Source organism: Taudactylus pleione, unplaced genomic scaffold (assembly GCF_031769625.1).
Source record: "Taudactylus pleione unplaced genomic scaffold, aTauple2 ptg000656l, whole genome shotgun sequence".
In the NCBI taxonomy this organism is placed as follows: Eukaryota; Metazoa; Chordata; class Amphibia; order Anura; family Myobatrachidae; genus Taudactylus; species Taudactylus pleione.
This window is the reverse complement of record NW_028285058.1, coordinates 991,002-1,003,128: the sequence shown is the minus strand read 5'-3', so window position 1 is coordinate 1,003,128 and position 12,127 is coordinate 991,002. Positions and strand designations below refer to the sequence as shown.

Sequence of the window (12,127 nt, the reverse complement as noted above, 5' to 3'; positions counted from 1 at the left end):
CAAAATATATTTTTAAATACCTTACCCTGAACTACTTGACTTGCTGGAGAGGTAGCAGAAAGCCGCCGATGGGAAAGGAAGACACCGGGTGCCATTGGAGTAGTGCCACGATTGACCTGAGCCATACCGAATATGTTGGGTCCTGCTGTATACTCGTGATCAGCCAGACTGCCAGAGAAAACCTCGACCTGTGGTTCAGGTGGAGGGGGTTCTGGTTCAGATGGAAGAATTGGAGGTTCTGGTTCAATTTGTGGCTTCTTCTTACTGGGAACTTTTTTCTTCTGTGATTTCTGTTGTTCCTGACCAATATAAAAATAAATAAATAAAGAAAGAAAGCATATAACGGCTGTTGTGCTCTTGTGGTTATCCGCTTGCAGCATTGGTCAGCCAGTCCGTTCATTTACCTGCTGAGAAAGTCTTGCTGCAGCAACAGCTAGCCCAGTCTCCACTGAGGCCACCCGTGTACCCTCCCGGACTGGACGGGCCTGTTTCGGAAGTGTTGGGGTGACGCGTGCTGAAAGAAAAAGCAGAGAGTCAAATGATGTCAGCAGTCATATAGACCTTATATAGCCTGCGGATAAAATCTTTCCGCTTTCTTTCCAAATAAATCCGTACGGTCTTCAAGGGAATTCGATTTAAGAAAAAAAAAAGCTACTCAATACAGATGTGCCCCCATACAGTATGGCTGCAGTCGCACCAAACAGCCAATCTCTGTGCCCCAGGTCCTGTGTGACTCAGATTGGTCCGAGCGTTCTTTTCACATCTTCTTCATCCAAAAATGCATCTTAGCGGCAATCGGTGCGTCAAAACTGCTTCACGAGTCTGCACCGATTAATTTGATATTTGACACTTGTATATCTGTGTTTGAATCTGAATACGAAGAGTTACAATGCAGCGGCCACAGCTTCATTTCCACTCCAAGTTCCGTTATACTTCGCATACAGACGCACCCAGATACAAATGGGTTTCAGGTCACATTTATCAGTGCAGTCTCCTGAAGCGGTTATGTCGTATTCCATTGCAACCGAGACGCATTTTTGGGTGAAAAAAACATGGAAAAAGATGCTACACCTCTTGAAGCAGCCTAACCCTACGCCCTCCCCCCTACCTTCCTTCCCTCCTGAAGCCTAACCCTACTCCCTCCAACCTACCTTCCCTGCTGCAGCCTAACCCTACGCCCTCCCCCCTACCTTCCCTCCTGAAGCCTAACCCTACGCCCTCCCCCCTACCTTCCCTCCTGAAGCCTAACCCTAAACCCTCCCCCCTACCTTCCCTTCTGCAGCCTAACCCTCCTAGTGCTTAGCCCTAATACTTACTGTCGGGATGCCAGCGGTCGTGAATCTGGAGACGGGATTACTACAACCCTTGAACTGAAGCCATACCTATGTAGTATTCAATAGGTTAGGACTCTCAATATATTATAAATGTTCCAATGACACTAATTGCTACATCGGACGGCCGCAGCAGCCTGCTTACTGGCTTATGCTAGTCTGAGAATCCGCAACTGCATGTGCCCATCCCAACCATTGTTCTGAGGTCTGCAGCAGTCACTATTATCTGGACTTGCACCCACCCCATGCAAAATATCCCTCCGAAACCCTCCTCTGTCTGTACGCTACGATCAACAACAGATCGGTGCATGGGTAAGGTCTCTGCCTATTTCATGGATAGTGTGGTTCGTTGAAGGATGGATCAATTCGTACGCACTAGCAAACCCCATCTGCCTGCTTAAATCGGATTTGGGGCCTGCTGAAATTTGCGAGATCTGTCGGCATTGCCACGTACGCTGGCTTCAGAATCGGGCCCTATAAGTGCGCAGTGTTTGAACGCTATCCCCTTGTCCGTGTGGGGGTTTCTCTTGGATGTTCCACAACCAGAGCAAAGCAGTTCACATATAATATAAAATATCACAATTACTTCTCTCGGAAACACCAAGAAATGGTAAATCAGGCTGTAACAAGGCTGAAAAAAAAGAATCCGATGATGAAAACAGAGAATATCCTTCGCGTATACCTTTCGGGTTCCACGGAGCATCATCGGTCTGTTTCTTCTTCTTAGGGCGTGACCTCAGTGCTGGGTCGTCATCGTCTGACTCCAGAGACGGATAAACTGTGAACAGCAGAGGAGCATCAAGTCAATCTATGATTAGCATAGGAAAAGGTAAAACTACTAAGGCACAATAAAGGGGTGACCTAAAAATAACTGGTACAAATGTACTAAATGGCATTTAAGATGATATGAATAAGTGATTGATTGGATTGTGACTAAATTCTAAGAACAATAGTCACAGAAGATTTGGATGACTATACAAAATTCTAGTATGTATCACTTAATTCATAAGTTGTACTAACAAATATAAAATGATAACAGTTATGCAAATATAAAACTCTTACTTTACACAGAAATAAGCCAAACACAAAGAACAAGAAATGGTTCACAACAACGTCCCACGTGCTTGCCCTAAGCAGGTGTTGCTTCTAAGAACAATGTATACAGTCTCCCAATCACTGACAGAGAAGCCAGTGGCAGAAGTATGTAAATACAGAAAAATATCCGCACAGAGCACTCCTCTTCCATTATCCTTCCCACTTTATGAATCGGTAATTATATATAATGTTTTCGAGAAGGGAGGTGCACCAAGGCATGGAGAAAGTTCCAACAAAAAAAAAGCATAAGGGCAAAGTATTCCAATAATGGGGCACATTATAGGAATACTTTACCCTTATGCTTATTTTGTAGTGGCAGAAGTATGGCAGGTTTGTATAATCCACTTAGAAATCAGGACAGTCGCATCACAAAATATTTTAACTCATCTGTTAACTTTTTGATGTAAATGAACAAGTACAGAAAATGAAACAAATAAAAAAATCTTTGTATTTCCAATGCGCAAAACCGCAGCGGTGGACTTGCAAATCCTGAAGTTTCGGTGACACTTGAACCTGGGTTTGCAATTTAATAGTAAATGTTTTGTAAGGCATGATGATCAAGCACGGTATCAGGGCAAATCCATAAACTTAGAAGTAAAGATGATCAAATCCACTTTACTTCGTATATAGCCAATAACAAGTGACATAGGTGATGAAAAACCTCAAAAATAGCTTCTATACTATAAGCAAAGTAGCGAAGGGAGGAAAGTAAGGTTACTGCAAACATGAGAGGAGTTTAAATGACCTGCTTCCTGTGGGAGGAGCTTAGCACAGTTGCCAACCCTGTGTACCCTTTAAGCTGAAGAAGACACTCCTCAATAACCAACCGGATTCTGATTGGGTTACATGGCCGACAACAGCAAGTACATATACTAACCCTACCCCTAAATCTAACCCTCCATCCCCGCAGCCTAACCCCTCCCCCAGTGACTAACCCTAACCCTCCACCTAGTGCCTAACCCCAATACTTAAAGCTGGCCACACATCTAAAGATTATCTGTCCAACCAGCCAACTGGTGTGAAAGCAAATGACAATCAGCAATTTGCTCCCATATGCCAGAAAATGGACAAAGACTGTTTGAACAAATTGTTTAGATCAAACATTTACAAAACTTGTCTGAACGACCATTTTCATCTGTTTTCTGACATTTAGGAGCAAATTGCTGATCATTTACTCCCATTCCTTACCAGATTTTCATTCCAACCAGTTAACCAGTTGGATGGTTGGATGAAAGTTGGTCTAGTAGTGTGTGGCCAGCTTTACAGTCCGGATACTGGCAGATGGGATGCTGGCGCCGGGACTCTGACTGGTGACGGGATTCCGGCGATAACATTCTAAACACCAGCATCCCGAAAAGCGGAATATGAACTACATCCCTAAAAACAAGTAGTTAAACCTCATTTTATGTTTGAAGAATGAATTCACTGACAAAAATGTTTATTACAGCAGGGACACCCAAAGGAAGCCACGGTCATCTGGCAAAGGTGCCATTTACATGGGTTATTTCAGGAGCTTGAACAGGTGGCATAACTTACTGTATTCTGAGTCTTTGAAACAGGCTCCCAAAGTTTCCTGCTCATCGGCACTGTCTTCCTCACTGTCCATGCTGCGATGTGCCGGCCTCCTTACAGGCCTCTTTCCTGGCCGCAGAATAACTTTACTGTTTCCAGTGCTTCCGCTGGTTCCATTACTGCCAGCCTTGCCGTTTCCTGTGGCCTTATTGCCACCTTGCGTTACACCTGATGAAGCACCACTCTCTTGGCCAGCTGCCCACCAAGCCTGAAGGCTGGACGGAGTGCAGGAGGAGGAGGCCTGTAGATTTGCCATGCACAGCATGCCCTGGATTGCCTCCTGGGTGCTTGGAGAGGCAGGGGCTTCACTGTATAGAAAAAGATTGGAAACTATTAGGAAACGTTAGGTTCAATATACAGTAAGCAGAACTGATAGTAAAAACAGGATTTTGGTACTTACCGTTAAATCCATTTCTCCGATTCCACAGGGGACACTGGAGCTTCTGACAGTGAGGTATAGATGGTGGGTTTTGTAGAGCCTGGCACTTTAAGAATCTAAAAGTGTTACTGGCTCCTCCTCCTCTATGCCCCATCAGTCCCAGTTTTAAGAACGGAGACTGAGAGCAGACACAACGACAGAGAAGGAGAATAGGACTAAGAACACTCAGTCCAAATCAGTCTAACAAACTGCAGGAACACAACCAGACTGCAGGAACAAACAGTAACACAATTATAACAGACCAAACTGCAACAGAACTGAAGCAGAACAATTAACTGGATAGCAGGTAAGAAACACTGGGATTGTCCAGTGTCCCCTGCGGAATCGGAGAAATGGATTTAATGGTAAGTATCAAAATCCTGTTTTCTCCTTCATCCACTTGAGGACATTGGAGCTTCTGACAGTGGGGATGTCCCAAAGCTTCCCTCCTGGAGAAGAACGAGTGCTGAACAACCTGAAACACTCTGCGACCAAAACTCGAGGCAGGTGCCGCAAAAGGTGTCAAACCTATAGAAACGTACAAAAGTATTCAACAAAGACCAAGTAACAGCTCTATACGCCGCCCACGAAGTACCCACCGAGCGTGTAGAATACGCGGAGATGGATAGAGGCGGAGGTCGTTGCAGAAGCAATATATGCCTGACGAGTAGTCAGACGATTCCACCTGGCTAAGGTCTGTTTTGATGCAGGCCAGCCACGACGATTTGCGTCATAAAGGACGTACAGAGCCTCCGATTTGCGTAGTCTTACATCACGGGCCATATAAATACGAAGTGCCCGCACTACATCAAGGGAGCGAGAACCCCCGGAAGAGTCCAACAAGGCTGGCACCACAATTGGCTGATTTAGGTGAAAAGCAGAGACCACTTTAGGCAAAAAGGAAGGGCGGGTACGCAGTTCTGTCCGATCATGAAAAATTAAGGGGAACGGCAGGACAAAGCCCCAAGTTCCGACACTCACCTAGCCGAAGCAAGGGCCAATAAAAGGACCACCTTCCAAGTTAAATATATTCAAATTCACATTCCCCAAAGGCTCAAACGTGTCCGACTGAAGGAAGACGACTAGGTTCAGGTCCCATGGAGCCATGGGTGGCTGTACACTAAGCACCCCCTTGAAAAAAGGTCTAAACCTCCGTAATCAGAACTAGGCGCCTCTGGAAAAAAAATTGTAAGAGCAGAAATCTGCACTTTTAGAGATCCTAAACGTAGACCTGCGTCAAGCCCCTTCGTCAAGAAACGGACACGCGGCAAATGAAAGGACGAAGTGGAAGATCCACGTCCTTCACACCAGGAGATATAAGCCTTCCAAATGCGATTATAATGTGCTGATTTCACCGGTTTCCTAGCTCGGAGCATAGTAGGAATGACCGTCCTTGGAATGCAATGTTTTCTTAGCATGGCGGTCTCAACAGCCACGCCGTCAAATGAAGCAGACGTACATCCGGGTACATGAATGGCCCCTGCTGCAGAAGATCCGACTGTAGTGGAAGGGGCCAAGGTTAGTCTGCCAGAAGGAGGAGGAGATCGGAGTACCAAGCCCGACGAGGAGAATCCGGAGCCACTAGGATGACTGTGGACGACTGGCGCTTGATCCTCTTGAGAACCCGAGTAAGAAGCGGAAAAGGTGGGAACAGGTACACAAGGTTGTACGGCCAAGGAATCAGTAAAGCATCCGCTCCCACTGCTGCTGGATCCCTGGTCCTGGAACAGTAAAGAGGTAGCAGTCAATTCATCCGGGAAGCCATGAGGTCTGTGCCTCCCCAACGGAGAACTAGTTGAAAGAAGACCTGGGGATGAAGGGACCACTCCCTGGGATCAATATCCTGACGACTGAGGTAGTCCGCTTCCCAGTTGTTGACTCCTGTAATGAATACTGCGGAGATGGCCTCAACGTGCCTATCTGCCCACAGAAGAATGCAGCTGGCCTCTCATTGCTAGACGACTGCGGGTTCCCCCTTGCCGATTTCTGTATGCCACAGACATGGCGTTGTCGGATTGTGTCCTAACCGGAAGTCCTTGTAGTAGAGGAGCACCCTGTATCAGAGCCCTGTAGACTGCCCGCAGTTCGAGAACGTTGATCGGTAAGAGGGATTCCTGCTGCGACCAACAACCCTGGAAGTGGTTGTCCAAGACCATAGCACCCCATCTGCGAAGGCTGGCATCCATAGTGACCAGGGTCCACTTCCAAATTCTGAAGCTTCGACCCGCTACCAGATGGTCCGTCTGGAGCCACCAGATCTAGGATATGCGGGTCTGAGGAGAGAGACGCACTAGACTATGCATTTGAAGGTGGAACCCCAACCACTGAAGATCTAATTGAAATGTTCTGGAGTGAAACCTCCCGAATTGGATGGCCTCGAAGGAGACCATCATTTTCCCTAGAAGACTAATGCAAAGATGCACCAACACTTTATTTGGTCTGAGCACCAAGCGAACCAACTCCTGGATGGCATTGGCCTTATCTACCGGCAGGAAAATCCGAAGCAGGATCATACCAAGGAACTGAAGTCTCTCCGACGACTTCAAATGACTTCTGGAAGTTGACAATCCAGCCATGTTGTATGAGTATCTGATCCGTAAGGTACACTTGGCGCAGAAGAACTTCTACCGATGGAGCCTTGATGAGCAAGTCGTCCAGGTAAGGAACAATCGTCACCCCCTGAGCGCGCAGATGAGCCACGATCACTGAATACTCTGGGAGCTGACGAGAGACCGAACGGCAGGGCCTGGAATTGGTAATGAGCATTCTGCATGGCAAACCTGAAGGCCTGATGAGGCTGCCAAATCGGAATGTGTAGATAGGCATCTTTGATGTCTAATGACACCAAAAATCCCCCTGCTTCTATTCCCACAATCACAGAATGAAGGGATTCCATCTTGAACCTATAAAAGGAGAGATACTGTTCAAAGACTTTAGATTTAGAATGGGTCTGACAGACCCACCAGACTTTGGAACCACAAAAGGTTGGATTAAAATCCAGGGTTTCTTTGTGCAGTCGGAACCGGGACCAGAACCTCGGCCATCGGAAGTTTTTCGATCATCTGACGCAAAACTAGTTGTTTCAAAGGATCGACTGGAAACCCTGTTTTAAAAAAATCGCACTGGAGGAGTGAAGGTAAACTATCTTGTACCCACGAGATATCAGATTCCGCACCCAAGTGACGGGACAAGTCTGCCACCAAACCTCCGCGAAGCGCCAGAGACTAGCACCCACTTTGGGATCCCCTAGGTGGGATGGGAGCCCGTCATGCCACAGGCTTCTCTGCTGGCTTGGGATCCGGACGGCGGGCACTGGTGGTCTGACGTCCTCTTGCGCGACCTCCTCTACTTGCTGAAGACGAACCTCGTGGTCGACCCTGAAATCTCACCGGAGCTCGAAAGGAGCGAAAAGAAGGGTCCTTAAATAAGCGACGTAGAGGGAGGAGCTGAAAAAAGGTATAAAAGTGCTTTTACCCGCGGTGGCCAGAGATCCACATGTCTAACTCTGGACCAAATAAAATATCACCTGTGAACGGAAGAGCTTCGACCTCCCGTTTAGACTCGGTGTCCACTTGCCAGGCACGAAGCAAATGTGTCCGGCGCAGCAACAGCCGAAGCAGAGATCCTAGAGCCTACATCTCTGGAGAAGTCTCCCAAGTATACTGCAGATTCCGCAGAGTGTCTGACTTTAGACCTTCCGCCAACTTTTCCGCGGCCTTGTTGACCCAAGAACCGACCACTGCCGGTCTGAGAAGTGCACATGCAGCAGTATAAATGGATTTCAACGTAGTTTCCAATTTTCGCTCAGAGCTTTCCTTTAACGTGTTTGCTTCTGGAATGGGGAGCGTGGTTTTCTACAACAGACGGGAAACCGAAGAATGGCTCCCATCGACTTCTATTTTCTGCTGAAAAAGGAAAAAGGGAGAAAAACGCCTAGGAATCTGAGACTTATGGTCTGGATTCTGCCAGGCTGCTGCCATTTCATCGTCTAACTAGTCTAACCTGAGCACACGCTGGTTCTATAGCTAGAAAAGAGGGTTGAGAAGTGCTAGGTCTATCCCTGGCAACCTCCCGTTTCCTACGGCAAGTGGCCAGTTCAGATACAAGATCTGTCATCACCCCTGCTAAACTATTAAGGATGGTGTGACAGACTGTACTGAGTTATCACTCTCCACTTCACATGCATCACATAGAAAATTTCTTCTTGCACCTAGTGCAGGCACACAGTCTTGTCTGTCGCTTTGGAAGACATCATAACCCACTCACAGTACAAGCACCCACACACAATTGAAAACTGAGGCAGACAGAGCAACAGATGGAGAGGACCAGAATATCAATAATAATGCTACCAAATGTAGAATAGGTAGGGTTATGACAGATGCAACCTACTGAAGGACTCAAAGACCCCCTTTGCAGATTGAAGCTGTCTGTCCCTTTGCTCGGATGTGCTGAAGCCAGGATGAGGAACACTGAAACCTCAGCTGGTGCTGATCCTCCCCTGCATAAGCCAAAATGGTGCCGCTCCTTGTGAGTAGAGTGTGCCATACCTACTGAGGTAATGAAAGAGGAGGAGGAGGAGACGGCACATAACTCTCTGGGAGAGACTATGGAAGCTACTATGAAGCTCCGCCACCCCAAACTGGCTCCAGCTAAGAACCAGCCAGAGCCTATACAGGTACAGGGCATTTAACAGCTCTCGGTAGGAGAGCGCAGAAACGCCCCCCATAAAAGCCGGCACCTTACTCCATCAAGCACCAGCGCGGCAAGTAGGCAGCCGCGTCCAAAGCAGTAGCCTGTATAGTGGTGCTGGGGCTCTCCATGCATACATACATACATACATACATACAATAAGTGACTTACATCTGTCACTTGCCCAGCTGAACTATAGTCACACCTCTCCTGCTAATCAGGAGAGGCGTAATACTTACTGTGCTGCTTCGGCCAGGGTGCTGGGCAGGAAGGGGGGGAGAGGGGAACCCGGACGCAAGCTGGTTTCAGCAGTGGCGGACCCCTTTTTGAGTCAGAAGACTCTTTTGTATTAGGTGGGGGCAGTAACAGGCTGCAGTAGCCGTGGCGATACCGTCCCTGGCGGCTCCTACAGTGCAGGCAGACTGTCACAGCCATCAGTCTGCCTGTCCTCAATCATCTTGGAAAAAAATTATATTATATTATAATATATATATATATATATATATATATATATATATATATATATATAAAAAATAGAAATGGAGGTAGCCCCATGTGCAGCGGCTCTTAGGCACATAGAGGGGGTGGAGCCAGTCACACTTTTAGATTCTTAAAGTACCAGGCTCTACTCAACCACCGTCTATACCCCACAGTCAGAAGCTCCAGTATCCTCTTGTGGATGAAGGAGAAAATAGTATGTTTAGGTTTTAGCACCATACAGAGAACTGAAAACAGTATTTTTCAACAAAGTAGTAATACTTGCTGGTAAATTCCATTCCATAATGCTGTAGGGGAGAATTTACTATGTTCAAACCCTAATAAAACATGACACTGGCCCGTGTCTCCCTGCAGCGTTATAGAAAAGGATTTAATGGTGACTACAAATGAAAATTCCCTTTTCATTAACACCAATGGGAGGGGAGGATTACCCAAAATCGTAGCAGCAGCCTGGAGAAATTTGCAGCCGCTGCCCCCACCAAGGTGTTAACCTTAAGCCTAGAGGGCACTTATACACTTGCCAGTTATGTAAGGCTTACTTAATGGCCATCTGAACCCAGTGATTTACTGGGGTGGCGCTAAACTTGTGCCTGTTCCCATTGCTGCCTCCTTAATGTTTTAAAGGATAGGGGCACAAGGATGGCATCATGAAAAGGCCTACAGTGTGGTCCATATATACTTAAACATGGATACAATGGGCTCGATTCAGTTGCCTGCAATGTAAAGAGCGCCGGGAGATAGCTCCCGGATCAATTCCATTCTGCGCAGTGTTTATAGTCGGAGAATGCCAGTTCTCGCGACTTAACACTGTTTAAGGCGCGAGAACGGGCATTCCCCAGCCTAACTTCCCGGTGCGATGCTGTTTTCCCAGACGCGAAGGGCAGAAAACAGCCCCGTGCCTGGACTGTTGTCGGATTTCTGCTCGCATCCCCGGAGGGGTGCGAGAAGAAATCCTTGGTCGGGGTTAGCAGCGCGGTGTATTGAATAGCTCTGGGAGCTGATTCCCGAAGCTATTCACTTTGTGCAGAATAGAATCGAGCCAAATATTTGTTATTTTAGCTGTTTACAAAAACATTCAAGTTAAAGTTATATAATGAATATAGTTTTAAAGTACAGGACTTTAGATGGGTTTAGCCGCTTTACGGGACTAAACCCCGTCTGATTGGGCGCGCCATGCATGGCTGCCCAAACACAATTGAATAACGCACCCTGATCTTCCGCCACTTTAGACGGGAGATAAGGGGCGATAAAACTATTGAATCGCCCCCTATGAGCGCTAATATCGCGCCCAGATAGCATTGAGATGGTGATAATGGATAAATAAACAGTGGTAGCATTCCCCAGATAGGATGAAAGGAAAGACAACAGCGGTGGATGATAGCAGGATACTTTCCATGGTAAAGACAAACCCCTTCACAACATCCAGCCAAATGAAGAACCTTCCAGCAGGGAGGCATATCATCATCCAAGTCTACCATAAAGAGGACCAAAAATAAAAAATGAGGAAGAGGAGGGGAGGGAGTAAAGGGTAATCGGTAAAAGGAGTAAAACAGAAGCAAGTCTGTGTCCCTAATCTGCAGATGGATAAATAAGGTGATCATGAAAGTGTTAGCAGAGAGTTTACCTGTCAGCACTATTATCTAATCAGGACTGAAGCACATATACAATAGGTGTCTGACAGATCCTGCACTGGTAACCTTCCCGAAATGGCTTTCAAAATCGGAGCTATATTAACAGCATAGACGTAGTTACGCAGCACAAAAGGTTTATGAGAGTCACCAATTGGTAGGAAACGAGCAATAAAAGAATAATTATTCATGTAACCAAATTTCCTCTCCTTACTCAATTTCAGAGTAGTCTGGGCCTCCAACCTGCCGACTAGCCTTCAGAAGGTCTAAAATACCGCCGCTACTGGCGCCAAGCTGGTCCCCATCGGCCTCTCCCATTTCCTCATCTGTGGTGTAATCTTCCTGTTAGCGGGAAAAGGGATTCAGCAAGACCGTTTCATAGGCAACAAGGCAGAATGTATCGCGCAGGACTGTTGCACTCACCTCCACATCAAACTCTAGCTCGCCGGGTTCTCGCACACGATTAGGGTCTGAACATGGCTTTGCTCTTGGAAGTTTCCGTGGAAATTCTGCAGGTAAAGGCGAGGATGAAAGGAAGCACAAACCAGTTAATAGGTTCTCTTAATGTATCTCATACTCAACAATATACTCCACTAGAAAGTAACTGAAAATGGAGGGCAAGCGAGCAAGGCCTGGATCTAGATAGTGTAGATAGTCAGGTGCTGGAAAACCTAATAGTAGTTTAACAAAGTGATTGACAAATGAAAGTAAACCAACTGAAGACAGTGATCCCGCAAACAATGCATTGTCCAGGATGGACATATAGAGGCTTTTCTGTATCAAGGAGAGAGATTTTTATAATATATATATATATATATATATATATATATATATATATATATATATATATATACACATACATACATATACACACACCTATATACACACACACACAC

General features: G+C 46.5%; 1 protein-coding gene across 3 annotated transcripts in view; it reads right to left on the bottom strand.

Moving 5' to 3' along the window:
- Positions 1-12,127, bottom strand: part of PHF8 (PHD finger protein 8) — a 47,856-nt gene that overhangs the window by 8,385 nt on the left and 27,344 nt on the right. For all 3 annotated transcript variants that reach the window (XR_015872398.1, XM_088455490.1, XM_088455491.1), the window contains exons 16-21: positions 11,655-11,740; positions 11,446-11,573; positions 3,963-4,306; positions 2,014-2,109; positions 405-514; positions 26-299 (exon numbers count right to left, since the gene is read on the bottom strand). Coding sequence is in view for 2 of the 3 variants with exons in the window: in XM_088455490.1 (XP_088311616.1) it covers positions 26-299; positions 405-514; positions 2,014-2,109; positions 3,963-4,306; positions 11,446-11,573; positions 11,655-11,740 (1,038 nt within the window). In the remaining variant the exon portion in view is untranslated. The remainder of the gene's footprint in view (positions 1-25; positions 300-404; positions 515-2,013; positions 2,110-3,962; positions 4,307-11,445; positions 11,574-11,654; positions 11,741-12,127) is intronic.